The 20,799-nt window shown below is 33.5% G+C and overlaps 1 protein-coding gene across 5 annotated transcripts in view; it reads left to right on the top strand.

The window, feature by feature from the left end:
• Positions 1–20,799, top strand: part of FAM172A (family with sequence similarity 172 member A) — a 429,500-nt gene that overhangs the window by 234,722 nt on the left and 173,979 nt on the right. For all 5 annotated transcript variants that reach the window (XM_047731577.1, XM_047731576.1, XM_047731573.1 and 2 more), the window contains one exon: positions 1,993–2,112. In XM_047731577.1, coding sequence (XP_047587533.1) covers positions 1,993–2,112 — 120 coding nt within the window. The remainder of the gene's footprint in view (positions 1–1,992; positions 2,113–20,799) is intronic.

Genomic DNA, 20,799 nt, shown 5'->3' with positions numbered 1-20,799 from the left:
TTATTACACTAATTTAATGATTTAATGAACAAGGCAGAACTCTTGGCCTCAAGACTTTGATAATCTAACAAGCAATTACAATACAAATTATTCATTATAATGGGAGCATGCACAAGATGTTGTAGGACATTACCCAGCCTTGGGGGTGATAGGGAAGACTTTTGACAGAAGTCGATGTCTTGTTTGAGTTTGAAGAAGAAGTAGGAATTATGCAGGGCGAAGTGAGGGCAGAGCACAGGACTCACTTTCTAAACAAAGGAAATAGCACAGAGAAAAGAAAGTTTGGCACAATTAGGTTACTGGAAGTTGTTCCCTGCAGTTAGAACACAGAGAGTGTTCTCTGTGATCTGCTGCTAAGGGAAAAGTTCTTTTGGATCACCTTATATTGCAGAGCAGTAAGAGATGCAGTTAAAGGTTGAAGCCAGATTATGAAAGGTCTTAAATGTCTTATTAAGTTTGAACTCAATCTTGAGGGCAATGATTCCGCTTTGAAGCATCTAATAAGAAGTGAGTAACTTGGCAGCATGTTCATATTTGCATTCTTAGAAGTTCTTTCCTGCTACAGAATTAGGACATTTACATGGGCAATCCTAAAGGCAGTAAAAATGGGCTGGGAACCATTGTAGTCATTCACTTGTGAAATGATAATGGTTTGAGCTAAGCCAGAGGGAATGAGAACAGAGAGAAGTGGTCGGATTTAGGATACAGCTGGGGACAAAATCAGTGAGATTTTAATGATTGATTAATGATGATTATATGTATTATATGAGCAAGAGAACAATAAAAGACGCCCAGATATTGCCTGGAAGTGGGGAGCAAAGGTGGTGACTTAGGTTTGTAGAGGATATTTCTAGTGCAGTGTTGAACTGGTTGAGGTTGAAATATCTGTGGGACATCAAGAAGTAAATGACTATCAAGCACTTAGATATATGGGTTTGGAGCATTGAAGAAAAATTTGCGATAGAACTAGACACGAGGGAACAATAGCTTCTAGGCGGCAAGGGAAGTCATGTTTTGGACCTTAATAGGATATTATACCATTTCGAAGATGGAAAATGTGAATAAATTGTCTTCATTGTCTAATACCATGACATTTTTAGGGAGTTAGTCTTTGGTGTTAAAGATTCAAAGATATACTCGTATAAAATGTTTTCATGATCTTTAGTTTTTATCAGTTTGTTCTTTGGGGCTTCACCCCCGCCACATTATCCAGGTTTTAGCTTTAACCACAACATGTGTCAACTATTGAAATAAATATAACAAAATGAAATTATTATAAAATCATTAGAATTAAAGCAAGAGGCATACATTTATTAGGGTTTAGCAGGCTAGGGGAAATATGGAAGCCCCCGGGTTTATATGTTTAGATTTCTCCCAGTTCTACAAATAAAATGTGTATGGAAAATACTTTTACAAAAACGTCTATTTTTAAATACTTTAAATAGAGAATATTTGTTAGTCATTTTCTGCTTATATTCAGCTTATAGAGATACTTAAAATATTTGTTAATCATTTTCTGCTTACTTTTAGCTTATAGAGATACTTAAAATTTTATAAATCAAGTAATTTAAATGTATATTTCTTATAATAGAAATATTTTCAGATTTAAATGTAGAAATGTAGCTGAATTTTTTAGTGTTATACCTTCTATCATAAGACCACTGTAACTTACTGCTTTGCAATTCCTAAGTATATACATATATATTTTAATATCTTAGATGTACCAGAATGCAATTTCCCCTCAAAATATGGTTATTTTGAATATTTTGTTTCTGAAGATCATGGTAGCAATTAAGCTTAGCAGTAATTTACTAATACTTGAATACTTTAATTTATTCTCTAATTTGAATTTTCAGATGTAGTTCTTTTGTATTGATATTATTTTCAATGGTCTATAACCATCTTATTTCTTAAGCTATATATAATTTAATTTTTGATTACTATGATAATAATTAGATAGTGCATAATACATGATAGTTGTTTTCTTTCTAGGAAAATGGTTCTCCTGAAGAACATGCAATCTATGTGTGGGACCATTTTATAGCTCAGTCTGCAGCTGAGAATGTGTTTTTTGTTGCTCATAGCTATGGAGGACTTGCTTTCGTTGAACTGGTAAGTGCACATGTAACTCTGTTTTAATACCCAAACTCTTTACAGGCTTGTCCTCCCCACTCACTTTTAATTGATATCATTACTTAAATTACTTTAAGAAAGGTAAAAACAAAATATCAAAATATTGTGAGTAAATAGTTTTATAATATTTGGAAGAGTGTATTTATTTATTTTATTGTGGCAGAGCATTTCAGTGCTAACCAGAAAGCTTTTTGCCTATTCCTTATTTGCATATTACTTCTTAATTTCTAGAGTGTAGAGCATTTTCATAGACTTGATGATACTTATGTTTCCTGTGTTATATGTACAACTATTGAAGCATGTGTTATTTGTAAACTGTTTAAAATTTCAAGAGATCTTTTGAATATTGGAGACTCTTTTGTTTAACTTTTATCTCCACAAGTTAGTACTTGATACTTGATCAGAGTTCATATAATTTGTATTTAAACCATTAGAAGGTTTCCATTAATCTGCTAAGTGGAATTCATTGTTTGGCCGTAAAAATCTTTGCATTTCAAAGTAACCTGATTCTTGGAGTTAAGGTTGTGTACATTATAGAAAAAAATTATCAAGATTTAAAAATTTTGTCTATATCATATGCAGCGTTATAAGTGCCACACACCTTGTGCCAGTATGAGTGGCTAATGGGATATAATCAATACAAAAAATGCACTGATGAAGAATTTATGCCTCCATGTCCATAAACCTTCTGTTACAGGGAAGTAACAGTGCTATAATAAAGTGATAAATTTGATAAAAGTGCATTTGGCAATTTTAAATCCAAATAGCCTAACATGGACATTAAAAACAGGACCAGCATTGTTGTCTAACTTCTGTTTGAAACCTTTGGTGTGCATTTCTCTTTGTTGTGGAAATTAAATATATTTTCATGGCCTTTTCAACCTCCCCATACCTTCTTGCTCACCCACATGATTTAGATATAAAACTGGTCATGACACCTGGGAATATCTTAGCTGACCTAACTTCACAAATGCTTATATACTCTTAAGATCGATAAATAAGTAAATCTTTTATTAAATGGATTTCACTTTTTAGAAATTATTCTCAAGTACTTTTAATTCTGCTGCATTTATTTATTTTAATATATAATAGATATTTTAAGATAGCTCTTTAACATACTAGTTGTGAATGTTGTCTTTCAGTTCTTTTAGCCCCTACAGATAATAGATCTATACACACACACACACACACACACACACACACATAACATATATATGTACCTTACATTTTCTTTGTAAGCCATAAATTACTTAAAACTTGAAATTTCATTGGCTTTGTAGAGTAACTTAAAATGTGTCTGAAAGCCTGCAGGACTACCCAAATTCCAGATTACTATAAAACATAAATCCCCCCCCTTTTTTTTTTTACTCTAAGACAGTTCATAAATGCCTTTTGTGCCTCAAATTTGGAATTTAAGTGAATATTGGACAGTTTTTAAAATGAACTTAAGATGACAGAGTAACAGATGACCAGTGTGTCAGTCCTATTTTGCCTGTCCTTCTTGTCACACACTGGTGGATATTTCTCTACTTTTGTTCCACTTTAATATAAAGCACACAGATGTTTCAGAACAAGACTTGACTTCTGACCTTGAGGCTATTAGGGTCAGGGTCCTCAGGGCCTGTGAAATTATCACAAGCTGAGCTAAAGTTTTTCTCCATCACAGGAAGTAACCAGTAAGTAAGAAGTTAAAAAGGAGCTTTGTCAGAGAGACAAGATGGTCTCAGTAAGGGTCACCTTCTGTAGTCTGCTGTCTCTGCAGGAGGTGCATGCATGGGAGGAGGAATATAATATAACCACTGGCACATCACATATCTGTCAGGCAACACCAGGACTGAGAAGTCTATTTAATGTAATGTACCTTGTTTAGGTTTGAAAATATTAATGGCGATTATCTCAACTTCATAATACTAGCTACTTTTTGTGAAGTAACTTTAATGGGGGTATGTTATTAGGGGCGTACACATGGTGGCAAATGAAGAAAAAGTGGTTCCTGACCTAATAATACAGATTCCGCTAAGCAAATAACAATAACTAAAACCACTAAGGAGTTTTACATAAATTTTTGACAAAGCTTGATTAATAATATGTTTACAGCCATTATGTTTCTACTTAATTTTGAAAGGATTTTTAAAAGATAGCATAGTTAAAGAAACAACAAAACCATTGAAATGGTTTTAAACCTTTGCTTTCTCCTGAAAGTTGAATACTGTTCTTTCCTATTTTCCCTGATATTCTTTGGGGAAAAGTCACAGTGTTTAAAATGTTGGCAAATATTTATTCTCTCAGGATTTTTTAACATGAGTGTAATGCTTGAAATTGTTTTACATGGATTCAAAATTTTAATGTTAACTTTTAAAAGAAAGTGAATTGTGGACATCTTAAATTATGTTTTAGAATTTTGTCACAATAGTACATTGTACACATCAGGCGTTAAATCCTTTCAGTCAAGTTTGACTGTTTTTGAATTATCATAAAATTTTACTCCTGCTTAAAAACTCTTTACGTATTTCCTCCCTTGCTCTTGCAATCTTGCTATCTCTGTCTCTATCTCTTTCCACCCCCCTTCTTTTTGGAGCAGTCTTAGTTTGTAGTATCATGTTTGAATGCATGGAGTTTGTTTTTCTACCACTCTCATATTCTCATATTATAAAATGTATCTTGCCACTTAATTAAATTAAAATTCTGTATAATTGTTTAATATTAAATGTGCTGCTAATAGATATCTGAAAATAAATTACTTTTACATTTAGAGCACAAAATATTTGTGGGACTTTCATATTTTTCTAATTGTTGTTTTTGAAAACTGAGAACATTTATGATTATATCCTATTTTAAATTGAGTTTCTCCTGAAAAATGTATTATAATAAGAGGTTTATTTTCAAAACCAATGCTCATTTTACGGTAGTAAATCTTGGACCTAAGCTCATAAAAACAGTATACAGTTTACTAAAATAATGAGAAAAGTGATATTAAAAATATCCTTTTCACTGCATCTATAATCACCATATGGTAACAACCCAAATTTTTAATGCTCTAAACTTTCTGTGATCCTTGTAAAAATAGCTGTTAAGACAGCTCTGGTAGCAGTTCCAGCATTCACTCATTAAAGACAAAAGGGAAGACAGAAAGAACTATTTATTTTTATGAATTGGTAATGAATTTTAAAAAGTAATGTATCTGTCCAGTGTTGTCTTTTCTGCATACTGAAATAGATTCAATATAAAAACTTACAGTTATTAAACCTTCATTTACAAAGTCTTAAATTTGTTTTTAGAAATTCTCTTATATATGAAAGAATAAGTAGCCATAACTAAAACACATTTACCAAATTCATTCAGAAAGACGTCTACAAATAATGAAGCTTACTTTTGCATTATATTAGTTGTTGAAAATTAAGCTCATTTTTAAAAATTAACTGTCATTAAAAACAATACATTTTTAAGGTTTTCATCATGTCTTTCACTAGCTACTTTAATGAAGTGATTCCATTGCTTACATTGTTGGTCATTTCAAAGTGCCTTGCTCTTGTCTTTCTAGCTGATAGTTTGACAAAATCAAGCAACCTTAAAATTTTCTTATATTCGGAAAGAAGTTAGCTTTCACTTGTTAATGCCCAGTTTCCAATCTCAGCTCACCTTACCGTCCATGTTTGCAGTGTTCAGTAAATCAATTGCATTCAGATTTCTTTCTTTAGCCAAAGTGAGAGTGTTATGCTTTTTTTATAAAACACATTAAACAATTTCAGTAAATGTATTTCATTAGTTTATTGAATCATCTTAGCTGATATAAAATTATCATTTTTCTTCTGGCTTTTATTTCCTTTTCCATATTATTAGTGATATGTTCACAACCACCACTAAAAACATCACGTAAAATGTGTGAAAACTGCTCCTTTTGAAAGTGTATCTCTACCCACTTTTGATTTTGGTTTTTCCATGCTTGTCAGCACTTGATTGGCACCTCACTTGCATGTGAATTAAGGAATGAAGGGAACGCTATTTCCCTGCCATTGTTCCATGCTGGGCTCCCTAGCCTTCAGGCAACCTAAGCTGACCTTCAGCAGCTGATAGAGGACTAGATTTTGGACATAACTGTGTGAGGACACTTAAGCTCAGTCTACTCTGGGTCAGTCTTTTTTTTTTTTTTTTTTAAACAAAACAAAACAAAACAAAAACGCCTGAAGCATGGTTTGGATTTACACTGAAGAGAAAATAGAATGCGACTAAAAGTATTTGGGTTTACCTTCAGGGACATCAGCTAACTATGACCTTAAAGAAGCATCAGTTACATTTTGTCTACAAAGAATGAAATAAATTAGATATTGGTACTAATGTGATCAGTGAGAAAAGCTACTGGGAATCAAGAATTGAGGAGAGGTAGAATAAGCAAGGGATAAAGCAAAGAAAAATGGAGCCATCATAGTATCAGAATAATTCAGGCCAAAAAGACTTCTTACAGACCTACTTTAAAATGTTGGTAGTAGAGCAAAAATAAGTTGCCATTTAAAATGTAGCTTGCAGGGGCGCCTGGGTAGCTCAGTGGGTTAAGCCTCTGCCTTTGACTCAGGTCATGATCTCAGAGTCCTGGGATCGAGTCCCACATCGGGCTCTGCTCTGCGGAGAGCCTGCTTCCTCCTCTCTCTCTCTGCCTGCCTCTCTGACTACTTGTGATCTCTCTGTCAACTAAATAAATAAATTCTTTAAAAAAATAAAAAATAAAAAATAAAAAAATAAAATGTAACTTGCATTTCTGATTTGGTTGCCTACATGATACAAACAGCATGTTAATGTATGGGATGGTTACATCTTGTTGTGTGGGATGCTCTCTTAATTTTTGAGTTATTTTACAGGAAGATGGTTTAGTTTATGTAACTATTTTGTATGCTTCTAAAGAGGAGAATCGGAGGTTATTTTTGTCACCTGTATTCACTTTTATTTCATGCCTTGCAAGTAGTATAGATAACTATCTTTTGACTGATTGTTGGTAATACTAGTTTTAGGAGTTGGTTGCAAGAATCCGAGTGAGATCCAGTGAAGGGCTTTACCCACATAGAAGTAGTGAGAGTAAGCACGCATTCCAGATGTTAAGGAGGAGATTCTACATGGCTTAGTGACATTGAATCCAGAAAGCTGAATGAGAAGAAAAAGGGTATGGTATATTCTTCCCCATACATAGAATACAAAGAAGATATAAAAGGAATCCAAGCACAGCAGATAAATAATAATAAACAATGATTATGCTGATATATAGGTATTTGGGGGAAGTGTTTGCACATACTGTGTGGTTAATAATAAATGAATAAATGAGATATCAGGTCAGGGTTTTAAAAAGAAAAGGAGAGAGTTATACATACAGATGTGATTTGTTAGTAAACTTCACAGGAGTTACCTGTGTATTGGAGTTTGATTTTTTTTAACTTTTACTCAAATGATTTTTAATAAGCATTAAGAGGACCACTGTTTGAAGGAATGACTCCGTTTGTTCATTTTTATGTTAACTCCATTCCTTTTGTCCCATATCTAACCACCCAACACATTTTGTCATTTTCCTCTGAAATACTGATCATGTCCTTTCTTTTCTCAGCCCACTGTTAATTTCATCATTTTACAACTATATCATTGTACTCTTCTACCCGTTTCCTACTGGCTCTCTTTACTCTTTATTTCACACTATATAGCACACTGTAGATAATATTATTTAAAAACCCCTTTTACCAGGCTATTCCTGAATCGCATTGGCTCCAGTTGTCTGCTGAATTTTGTCTCCTCTCTGTAACTGTAAGACCCTCTGTATAATCTGATTATTTCTTTCCAACTATATTTTTCCCAGTGGAAACTTTGAATTCTAGTCTGATTTCCTTACTTCTGTTGCCCCATCTCAACTACTCATCCATCCCTGGCCTCCAAGCCCAGTGTGGTAGAAGAACACAAAGCTCAGAAGATGACCTGGGTTTGAATCCTAGTTCTGATACCTAAAAATTATGATGACTTGGGTCAGATCCCTTTTTTGTGTCCTCCTCTAAAAGTACCCACCTCACAACAAAGTTTGAAGATTAAATTAGAAAATTCCTGGTTTTGAGGAATTAAATCAGTTAAATATGAGTCCAGATGCCCACAGGAGGTGCTCATTTTCATTTTTGCCATTGCCATTTCCCCCTTCCAAGTGAAAGAATTTCCCTCCTTACTAGATTTTTCACAAAGTATTCTCACTTAAGTCCCCATTTTTCTGTTGTATTTTTATGTTTCACAAAGGAACACTTAAGTTTTGTTTTACTAATTAGTTTTGTTTTTGTCTTTTTATCTCCGAATCTTACCTTGCCCAAGTAATCTGGACTCTGTTCCACCACCCCTCCCCAAGTTTGGAAACAATATATACTCCAATAACATGAGGAGGCTTAAATATCTGCAAAGTCAATTGATCTATATAGAGAGTTTGAGCACTAGCAGTAACTCTTTACTAATTAAACTTAATAATTCTTCGTGCCCTCCATGGAATATTGACTAATTTGGGAATTCTGCCTAATCAATTCTTTCACCTCAGACAGTAATACCTACCCTTTCTACCCTTTCTGTTCCTGGTGTTAGTCTCTCATAGTCTTCTTTCTACCAGTGTCGTCATCCCTTCTGCTGACTGAAGATTGCTTCTCTCTGACTCACTCTTCAAAGTATAGTCTTCTCAGTCAAAGAAGAAAATTATTAAAGTAAGTTATAACTATATTCTCATAATGTTATATAGCAATGTATGCAAATAATCTAGGAAACTTTACATTTCATCCCCAATTATGAGTTTAATATACTCTTTCTTTAATAATTAGCTTACCTTTGCTTATTTCCTTTTCTTTACTTTAAAAAATTTTTTGAGGTTAATTATTGAGATATAATTGAGATATAAATAAGATTTTTTAGATTTTTTTATCTCTTATTTAGATATAAATAAGATTTTTTAAGCTTTCTTGAGATCTAATTCGCACGCCATAAAATTCATCTTTTAAAGTGTCCGATTCAGTGGTTTTTAGTAAGTCCACAGAGTTGTACAACCATCACCACCATCTAATTTTAGAATATTTTCATCATCACAAAAGAAACTCGATACCCATTAGCCATCACTCCCCATATTTACAATCCTACCAGCAATGTAGAAGAGTTCCAGTTTGTCTACAACCTCATCATCACTTGTTTGTCTTTTTTATTTCTGCTATTCCAGGGGGGGTGAACTGGTATCTCATTATGGTTTTTATTTGCATTTCTCCAATAACTAATGATTTTGAACACCTTTTCATGTGCTTATTGGCCATTTATGTATTTTCTTTGGAGAAATGTCTTTTAAAATTTTTGTCTGTTTTTTGTGTTGTCATTATATTGTTGAGTTCTAAGAAATCTCTGTATATTCTGATACAAATCCCTTATCAGGTACATGATTTGCAAATATTTTCTCCCATTCTGTGGGGTAGCTTTGCACTTTCTTGATGATATCCTTTGAAGTACAGAAGTTTTTTATTTTGATGAAGCTAAATTCATCTAGTTTTTATTTTTGTCACTTGAGTTAATTTTTGTACATTGTGTAAAGTGTGGCTCAACATAATTCTTTTAAGTGGAGATATTCAGTTGTCTCAGCACTATTTGCTGAAAAGACTATTCTTTCCCCCTTTGACTTTTCTTCGCATCTTTGACCATAAATACATAAGGGTTTGCTGCCGGATTCTCAGTTCTATTTCATTGACATATGTGTCTCTCCTTATACTAGTACCACACCATCTTGATTGTTGTAGCTTTGTATAGTAAGTATTGAACTTGGGAAGTGTGCACTCTCCAACTTTGTTCTTTTTTTTGAAGATTGTTTTGGCTAGTCTAGGTCTCTTACATTTCCATATGAATTTTAAGATCAATTTGGAGAGTATGGCCATATTAATAATGTCTTCCATTCCGTGGACATAGACTTTCTTTCCATTTATTTAGATCTTTTTTCAGAAATGTTTTATTGTTTTCCATGTACAAGGCTTACACTTCTTTTGTTAAACTTATTGCTCAGTATTTTACTCCTTTTATGCTATTGTAAGTGAAATTATTTCTTAATTTCATTTTCAGATTTTCACTGTTAGTTTAAAATACAATTTTTATGTGTTGGTCATATATTCTTTAACTTTGCTGCACTCGTTCATGTGTTCTGACATGTGTGCATGTGTTAATTTCTTAGAATTTTCTATGTTCAAGATCATGTAATATTGAATAAAACTAATTTTACTTCTTTTCTGATCAAGATGCTTTGCTTTTCTTCCCTCTCCATTCCCTCCTTCCCCAACTGATCTGTCCAGTATAATGATGAATAGCTATAGTAGCTACAGTAAACATCCTTTTGTTCCTGGTCTTAAGGGGAAAGCATTCGTTGTTTCACCATTGAGTATGATGTTACTTGTGATTGTTTCCATTCTTGGTAGATCATTTCCACTAAGGACCTTGTGTGCTTCTTAATGCTTATATCCCTCATTCACACCAAGATCAGGTTGCTCAAAAGTCTGACATGGAGAAAAATTTCACTAATCTTTAATAAGAATCTTCTTGTAGAAAAAGGATACATATTACTCCATTAGAATTACCTTTGGAAAAAGGCTTTTTCAGTATCCACATAAATGGGCTGCATCCAGGTCTTATTACCCTACGACTGTGCAGCTGCAAAATTGGGCACTCTATCTGTTGACTCAACAGACTTCATGGAAACCAGTGGTAAATTAGCACAATAATATGTTAAGGAGAACCCAGAGAAATTGAAATATTAATTTGTTAGATACAAATCTTTCTACAAGAAATACTTCCTTTTCATTGGTTTTATAAAATATCTTAATGAGAGATTTTGCATTTTACTGCAAGTATGAGAGCATGATTGACTATTTTAGACCTTTTTATAAAGGGAATTGTAGAAAAACACATTTCAGTTTATAAAGAGGCTATTTTTACTATACTTACAACATTATGATAATCACTCAATATAAGCACTTCCCCAAATAGGATTCCCAACTACAGTGACACCTCTGATTTGACACCACAAGTTGAAAAGGGCTCTTAGAGGACAAAAATTTTATAAACAAAATCATTTAACTTCTGTTTTAGAAGTTAGACTTCAATCCGTATTAAATAACTTACTCAAATTAACTCCAGGGAAGCCAGATAGACTCAGACTCAAAGCATACTAGGTCCATGTTGGGATACAGCTTGAGAGAACAAAGGTAGAAGCCAGATCTGGGCAGAGGTCTCATTACTAGAGTTTAGAATGGGTTCAGGAAGAGCTAATTTAGCTGGAGAGATTGACTTTGGAGGGAATGGCAGGTGAACCATTACTAGGAAAGCCTCAGTAGAGCATGGTGAACTCAGGCTTAAATTAAGAGGTATAATCTGGTTTCAGGGAACAGAAAATCAAGGCATTGAGTGATAAATGAGTAAATAAAATGTAGTCACTGGTTCTAAGAGTACCTCTTCTCCCCCAACCATACCCTACATCACTGCATTATAGGGAAGGAGAAGGGGAAAAAAAAAGAACAGGATCCAACACTGGGAAAAGGATAAACAAAACAAGGTTTAAGGCTTCAAGCACTGGCTAGGAGTTTAGAAATGGAATCCTTTCCTGAGAAAGAAAGAAGTTATAGCAGTAGGCAAAAACATCAAAAGGATTATGAAATGATGAATCAAGGCTGAAGTCCAATTTATGTGGCTTAGGTCAGAATGGGATATAGTAGAATACTGCATTTAAGGTTATTTAGTTACTCAAGGCTTATCCTTGGTGTACTGGTTACCGGGTTTCTATGGCAATAAAGGGGATGAGGTCGGAAGAGCTATCATTTTTTCCTGTTCTCATGGCTCTGAAATGATCACACTATGGGTGTAAAACCTTTTGTGCCCAGAGAAACAAAGTGATATTCTTCTAAGCTGCTGTGTTCTTAACTTTTAGAGTTGGAGACTTTTAACCCCTATACGTATGTCAGTTTTCTCTCTTCTCATATTTTTTGTTATTGGTTTTCAGCACCTTTTCAGTGAATAAATTTAGATCACAGTAAAGCCACCTGGATCTCATAAGTTTGACTTTATAGAAATTATTTCTTGGGTTTGAATATTTTGCCTCCAAACAATAAATGGTTTAGAAAACTTTTAAAGATACTAATTCATTTTTTTTTTCATTTGAACATCCCATTCAGGGGGAAATACTGGGAAAACCGATTAAAGCACATGATACCTGGCTGCAAGAAGGTGATGATAGACTAAATAGGAAGCACATTTAAACAGAGTGATAGATAGTAAGATGCTTGTGAAGTGGGGTTGTAGCCAAGATGGTAACTGCCCCAAAATGAAAATCCACAACATAAATTTGGCTTGGTTAAGTATTGGGAAGGATTGTTTCTGTTAATAAATTGATACGATCTTTTTATCAGGAAATAAAAACTCAGTAATGCTTTTTTACCCTCGTCTCCTATAAACCCAGAGTTATGGTTAGTTTTTTATTTCATTAATTATTCTCATCCTTGATCATGTATTGAGAGTCTTAATTCATAAGTATATTTTGCTTTAAGTCATCTCAGAGTCCTTTTCTTAATTGGCAAAGAATAAATAACAAATTCATTATTTTCTATGGTTCCTATTATGCTGCTAGCCTGACTGGGCCTATAATAAGTATATACTCAATAAATAGTTTTTGATCCTATATTTATATAGAGATAAGTTATCAAAAGTAGATATCAGATGGTGCTTCCTTGAGTCAGATGAAGAAAAGTTAGGTGTGGGCATTCATATTGAACCACAAGATAGTGCAAAGCAGGGTGGACGAGAGAACAAAGTTCATTATTTAAGATGTAAAACAGGGACATTCAGAATCAGTATGCTTGAGTGTGTAGGAGGTATTGTGTGAGACCCCAAAATTTTGGACACTTAGAAGGGCCATTAATGGAAATTGGTCAGTGAATGAAGAAAAACAGCTAAGAAGATATTGAAATCTCTACTCAAGGGAAGTAGCCAGACCTAACCCTAACCCCAAAACTAGTTATGTTTTCTCTGATTAAATTGAGCAAGTTAAATCTTATATCCTCTAGGAAAAAAAAAAAAATTGCCTATTTAAATATGTATTAGTGTATTCAGATTTTTTCTTAGTTTTCAAAACCTTATTTGAATTTTTCCCATAAAGAAGTTTATTAAAGAGTATGAGAATACAATAAAAATTTCTATTTAATATTTCAGTGACAATTTTATAATTGAGTCAAATGATTAAAAAGTGTTCTAATTTCTAATATATCTAGTTTATGCCTAATATTCTTAACATCTAACATCTGACATCTAACTTCTAACATCTTATCTCCAAATTTCTCTACTACAGTAATCAGACATCTGGATTAAAAGAAAAACTTAGCATTTATCTTTCTAAAAGAGAGGCACTGGTTAGAAAGATAAAGCACCTCAGCTTTCTCCTACAGTAAAAATTCCCTATCTTGACTTCTTTCCAGTTATAAGACATCAGGGGATGCTGTATAATTTTATTAAATGTTGATTTCCAAAAAATTCTAGTAGCCTGTCTGCTAACAACAAAGAAACCTTGACTTTCTCAATAAAGTGGTGCTCTGTGAACAATTGTCATAAAAGGATATGAGATCACTAGCCCCTATACATTGCCTTTTTGTATTACTGCTCAGTTTACCTCAGAACAAATTCCTATTTCCCGTGTCATTAATAATGTAATAATAGTTTTTATCATTGTTACACACTGAGCCTTAAATTTTCAGTTTTACATTTTTAGGATATCTATCTAAATATTAGACATATTTTTGTTTACAGTATATCTGTATATTAAATGTATAGTAATATATTAACTATCTTTAGTATATTATAAACCTTCACATCTGGTAACACTTGCATTTACTCCAAGATCTTACAAGAGATTTTCAAGTAAAACAGATGCCTTCAAATCTGATGGCTGTATTAGAGCCCTTTCTCACTTTCCTAGAGCCCTGTCATTGCTATTATAATGGAATCTATATAATGTGTCAGCCAGCCATGGGAACCCAAGACATGATTGGGTCAAGAACAGTTCTAAGCAATTCATAGCAGTGTCTTTTTAAATGAACATTTTAAATAGAACTGGCATTTGTGAGTGTCTTACACATCAGAAAGTAACAAGAGCATCTTAATGTTCATCATGAGCTTCACTAATACTTTTAATGATACTTAGTGTGTACCACTGTCCTTACCATATACTTTATATAAATAAATTTTATCTCATTTAATCCTTATAAATCTTTGTGAGCTTTGTACTGTTATCCCCATTTTACAGATGAGAACCATTTAAGTGTATCTTTTCTCCCTTTGAAGGCAGACCTCTCATTTTGTTACCCTGGGTTTTGGTGTGTTTCTTCTCTCATCAAGTACCTATGCCATATAAATGGTGTAATATACTGACAATGGTGTCTCTTATCTCTAAAACAACCTCCTGGTTTTTCCATATATTTTAGGATTCCAGTCTACATTTCTCTGTTGAAGTACATGATGATTTAGTTTTTATTCTCTATCCTATTTACTGCTTATTCTTCCTGTGCGTTCCATGCAGACTTTCAATTTTAATCAATTCTTAATTACCCAAACTAATGAAGTGGAAAGAAGGTGTGGAAAATTTAAAATAACAGGCAGTCCCCAAATCATTTATGTTTAAATTTTGAGTATGTTTTGATGTGGTGCTCTGGAAATTCAGTGTAAGCTGAAAACTTGAAAACAGTTTATGAAGATCTGAAAAGCAGATGAATTTCCTTGGCCTGGTTGGCTCTTCTTTGCAGCTCATTCCATGCTTGGAAATAGACAGCTGTCTTCTAATACCAGCAACATAGACTTGACCTTTCAAGTCTCACTGGAAAAATTTCTGCTATCAGTGTTTGCTCCTTCGCCATATCCATATCTGTATGTTACACCTGGAAGCAATAGCTTTATAACATAGCAGTTACCAAGTACCAGACATTGTTTTAAGACATGCTTTGTATATATTAACGCATGCAGTCCTTAAAACAATCCTATGATATAGGTATTAATACTATTCTCAGTTACATATGAGGACACTGAGGCACCAAAATATTAAGTACTAAGATCACACAACCAGTAAGTGATGGAGCCAGAATTTAAGCTTAAGTTTTCTGGCTCCGAAGCCCATTCTTATAACCATTATGCAAACTGCCCCTCAGAAGAGAGCACTAGTTTAGGATGCTACTGAATGTGGTCATTAAACATTGTTTTAGCAAGGCGTTTTATAACTGAAGTTTAACTCTTTTAGGTGGGTATATTAACCCTGTTGTACAGATGAAAGACGGGTTGAGGAACTTGTCCAAGTTTGCCCAATAAGGATTAGATCCAGAATTGAAATCCAATTTGAAATCAAAAGCCAATGTGAGAATTAATGAATTTACCCAAGAAACAGTCTTCCCTCTGACAGATTTTTTTAAAAACGGCGTGAGATAAATTTATTTTAAAATTGGGTATTTTTTAGGGGTGCCTGGGTGGCAAATTCAGTTAAATGTCGGGCTCTGAGGTCATGATCTCAGGGTCATAAGATCAAGTCCCGTGTCTGGCTCTATGGTCAGCACAGAATCTGCTTAAGTTTCTCTCTCCCTCTCCCTGTTCCCCTACCCCACCCCCAGCACTCGCTTATGCACCTGCACTCTTGTCCTGTCTCTAAAATGAATAAATCTTTAAAATATATTTTTAATTAATGAGGGAACTTTCCATTCAAAAAAATTCTACACTTACATTTGTAAAGTACAAAATTATTTAGTAAACTGAAGATCATACTTTTTAAGCTGCGAATGTGCTTTTAAAAGCAAAAAATCACGTATTGTGCAGATTTAGATCAGGAAGGATAGAATTTCATAATTCGTTGCCTATCATAATGTCAACACTATCAAATATTAGTTGATAGTATTCCAAAATTGTTTTTCTTTTTTTCCTACATAGTGGAGAAAATATAGCAATTTAAATATTGTAACAAAAAGTTAAATCATAGTTGCTTCATCCTTTGAATTTTACTTACTGTAAATTGGAGTTTACATTTCACTATGAATACCAGGCTACTCAAAATTCTTACATTCAAAATTAAAATTGGAACAAGGAAACATTTGAGTCCCTATAATTAACCTGCTACTTCATGCTTTTCTGATTTATTATAAAGCACTGCATCTGATATCTAATACTTGAAAAGCTAAAAAGGGGTGTTATGGTGCTTTGATTTTATATCTCCATGCTTGCTCCATGTAAATACTAAAGTTTTCATAAAGCTTTAAGTCTAAGTAAAGAGGATAAAACAAATGAATGACATATTTACATATGCCTTAGGAAAAAAATCTTATTAACACTAAATGGAAACGTAAAATCTTACCACTGTAGAAAGCACTGGAACTGTGAAAACTAAAAAGTAAGGTATGTTTATCCTGCATAGTCTCATATTTCTCTTCATTGGCTAAATAAATGAGTGTTTTAAGATATCTGTGTCCTTTAAACAGCTAAATAAACAGCTTTACATAGTGAACTTTATATTAGATGTCAGAAGTTCATATTTTACATAGGGTTTTTGCTAAGGAAAGTTCATACATCAGCAACTAAAGGAAAATCACGTATTTTATTTTTAACATTGGAAGTATTTGCTACACATCTTTTAAAAAATGCATCTGCAGCTTTTTTCAAATTTAAAATTCAAAGTTAATGTAGTAACAGATATTTACTGGTTTTTATTCTTTTGGTAGTATCTTTATTATTGTTGCTGACACTATAATTCTTTTTTAAAATATGATTTTGACTTCTTTAAGGTTTGAAGGGCTTTTTAAAAATGTGAATTCCTAAGGGAAAATAGTGGGTTTAAAAACAAATGAAAAATGAAAATATTTAGGAAATAATTTTGCACAAGAACTTCCTTGAACACCCGATAATTGAGCATTTTTGATGTAGCCTTATACAGCATCTGACTTGCCTTCAACACCCTTTAACAGGGATAGAGCTTTGTGTACTAACTTTGTGTACTAAGTAGCTCTTGAGCTCATTATGCATTCTAATCAGATTTTAGAGTGGTTTTTGGAGATACACATTTTAACTTTAAAAGAAAAACTGTTCCTCTATCAGTAGGTTAACCCCGATAGAGAATAATCTTTGGTGACTGGGAATGATGATTATAATTTTATATCTTGAATTATTTTTCCTACAACATTTTCATTTATTCCCTGTTCAAGAACTACCTGAGACAGTGTCTGCTTTTTTTTAAGGTTTTCATTTCCAGTTCATGAATACAAACATACTGAAAATTTAACCTTCTGAAACATCAGCAAAATTCAGCTATGTCCAGAAATTTTAAGAAATCAGAATTTTGTTTGCACACTCTCGAAGGTAATGCTGAGTGTTTCTCCCATGATGTTTTCTTCCTCTTTGCTGCACTCTAGATCCCAGAAAGAGTTTTTAACCAGCTATTAAAAATAACCCATGTTAAGAATCTGCAGGAAGTGTGAGGTATTCATCAGTATATATTTACTGTCTGAAGCTGATATAGCTGTAAGGTTTTTTAGATCCAATTGATCTATTGCGCATGTTCCCTCCCTAGGTTGCAGGACGTGCTTCTATTTGCATAAGGCCCTGGGCAAGGTTCTTTCTTGCATTGATTGGCCTGTCCAAGGCAGCCTGATGTGTTCTTGCATTGATCACTTTGTCTTTTCTTGGAAGACAGTGTTACACTGAGTTCATCTCAAACATTCTAGGGAGAAGGTAAAACTTTACTGCAGATGTCTCAATTTTATTCAGATGTTCCTTTGAGTATAGGCCCTTTTTGCAAGGATAAGTATCTCTTTTTTTCTTAACTAATTTGGATGTTTCTGCAGTTTGAGTGCAGTGTAGACTAGATTATATTGAAAAAGCTACGTTAAAGAAAATTGCCAGAGTATATGCCATTTATCTTGTGCTATTTTTGTTTTTAAAACAGTGTATCTCGCTTCCAGCTTAAAACCATTTTCTTTAAAGATGATCTCTTAAACCTAGGCATAAACTAAAATTTACTGGTGTTGTGATAGGTTACCACTTATCTTTACTAGCTGTATAGATTCCTTAGTTTCAGTGAGACATGCATTGCTTTGTGTGTTTAAGAAAATAAGGAGTTTTATTAGTTTCACAGTGAAACAGTAGTCCAGAATGACTTGCCTGTTACTATTCATCATTATTAGTAAGTAATGTAAATGTGAATGGTATGTCAAATATGGAAATTATTAAGCAGCTACATATCGGTATTAACTATGTAAACTTTATTTCATTATATCATAACTTCTGTGGTAGTGTGTTATTTGGTGATAATGGGGACCTGAGTTTAAGAATTAAGTCTTCAACCAAATCTATGAGAAGTTGAGCAATGAATGTTTTGCAGTTTAGCCCTCTTTATTGGCTAGTCCTTAAATCAACATTTATATTGTCTGCCAGAGAACATATTTGCCTACACAGCTAATTATCAAGAAAATGCCCATTACCTCCAACCTATTGACTACATCTTTAGTGAGGAACTGGTGAGACGAACGTAGGCTTCTGTCAAGATGCAGGGCAATACCCTCCTCCCGGCCAGCTTGCTGTTTCATCAAAGCCTATGTGAATTTATGAGAAGGTTTACTTTTGGCAAAGATTTAGAAATGTGTCATGGCTGAATTTGATTATTGTGCTGTTGGTAATTAAACTCTGCTACGACAATTCCTTAATGGTTTCAGAAAGCATATTTACTAACACTTTCTACAAATCAGGACATTTTCATATATGCTCTTTTATCTTCATTAAACAGGTCACTATTTCTGACTGTTGTTAAAGTATAGAAAATAAATGTCACAGAAAACCATTGCGCCAATTATTTCACTCCATGGTGTCACTGTGGCCTCACTTGGTATCACAGGACACAGAAACCTTCTATTTTAATAATTTTTTTGTAAAATTCAATAGGAAAATATAGAGATCATGTTTCTTTTATTTGCGTCAGAAATGCTAGAATTCATACTTTAAAATTAAACCTGGAATGAATTCACTGTTTATTATACAAGGGCAATAACCATGCCAGGTTGTTAGATAATGTCATTTGCAGTTTTAAAGGTGTCTCTAAAAGCTACAGCAATAATGAGATATATACATGAGTTAGATGAAATTTTTTCATCAAGTGGAAATGTCAGTAAACAGTTATTATTCATTTAAATAACATGTGTTAGAAAACAGGGCCATATATTGGAAAAATTAATTTTGGGGGTGATTGAAGCTTAAATTAAATTAAAATGTGTTAAGTTGTTGCTCATTTATATATATATTCATATAAATAAGAAAAAAGCATTCATAGAGTAATGATGAAATTTTTTCTAAAGTTTGTTTTTTTTTCTAAAGTTTAAATATAAGTTTGGTAGTTTGGGAAAACAACTTGTGAAAATACCAATGAAAAAGGCATAAGAAAATATTGAAATGAAAAACCTCTCTAGTTACTTAAAAACAGCTCTTCAAAACTGAATCCAATCTGTGGAAACACGGATATTACCTTGCAACTTTTGTTCAGTGCATCTCAACTTTGTGCTGCAAGTATAGCTCTCTGAAATGGAATTGTATAGTGTTTGCACATTTTTTTCCAGCTAAAATGAAACGTACATCATCTTGCATAATTTACTTGTCTCTTGTGGTTAAATTTGCATATCTGAATGAGTAAGTATATATCTTGAGCTCTTGCTAGATGTAAAATAATCTCATGAGTGGAGGAGAGCTCTTTTACCTCAGAAGTCAGAGGAGTCTATATTTCACAGCACCCCATGATCAAACAAGCTAATTCAGATGCTGGAAAGTGCTTTTGCTTAGCTGTGTGGAAGAACCATTGACTGCATACAACCAACAAGTGTATGGTGCGACAGGAGATGCATTGAAAACCCCTTATAGGACTGAATGACAACCCCGAGCACGAGTGACCATGTGCAACTATGAATAGGTATAAATACACACTTCAGCTGGCCAGATTTTTTTGCTCTATAATTCAGTCACAATTACTATATTTCTCCTCCAAATATACACCACATAATCAGCTGCTTGAATGGACCCACACTAGAGAAATAATAAATCAGTATTTGGTGGGGGAGAAAAAGAGCTTGGCCTCTGTGCTATTTTGTCAAGATGATGTATCATGCCCACTCTTTTTATTACTGCTCAGGTACTACTCAGGACCTGAGACTTAGAAGAGTCCTCCAAACTTTCCCGTGCAGGGATATCAAGATCTGAATATGAAATATGTTCTCTGTGCTCAGTCTCTTTGTAAGACATATCTGAGGAAACTTGGTGGGGGAGGGGATGGGGTGGGCTTTGTTTTCAGGTGCTGGGAAACATAAAGATGGTGAAATAGCTGGTAAAAAGTTATCCACTGAAATCCATTACTTTCCCCCTTATCTAATGAAGAAGCAAGAAATTGCTAAAAAGCTTTCAAGCTTAATGGGTTTTCAAATATAGGAATAATTATTTTTAAATCACAGAAGGAAGGATATACTGATTTCAGCCCTCTTCTCATTTTTTAAACCCTGTGACAAAGCATCATATATTTATTGATGATTTCTAGAAGTTACCATATTTCCAGTGTATCATATTGTAAATCTGAGAATTTCTAGTAACACCATGGTAACTTAG

This window comes from Lutra lutra, chromosome 5 (genome assembly GCF_902655055.1).
Source record: "Lutra lutra chromosome 5, mLutLut1.2, whole genome shotgun sequence".
NCBI lineage: Eukaryota > Metazoa > Chordata > Mammalia > Carnivora > Mustelidae > Lutra > Lutra lutra.
The sequence above is the reverse complement of the archived record's forward strand: the minus strand, read 5'-3'. Positions and strand labels throughout refer to the sequence as shown.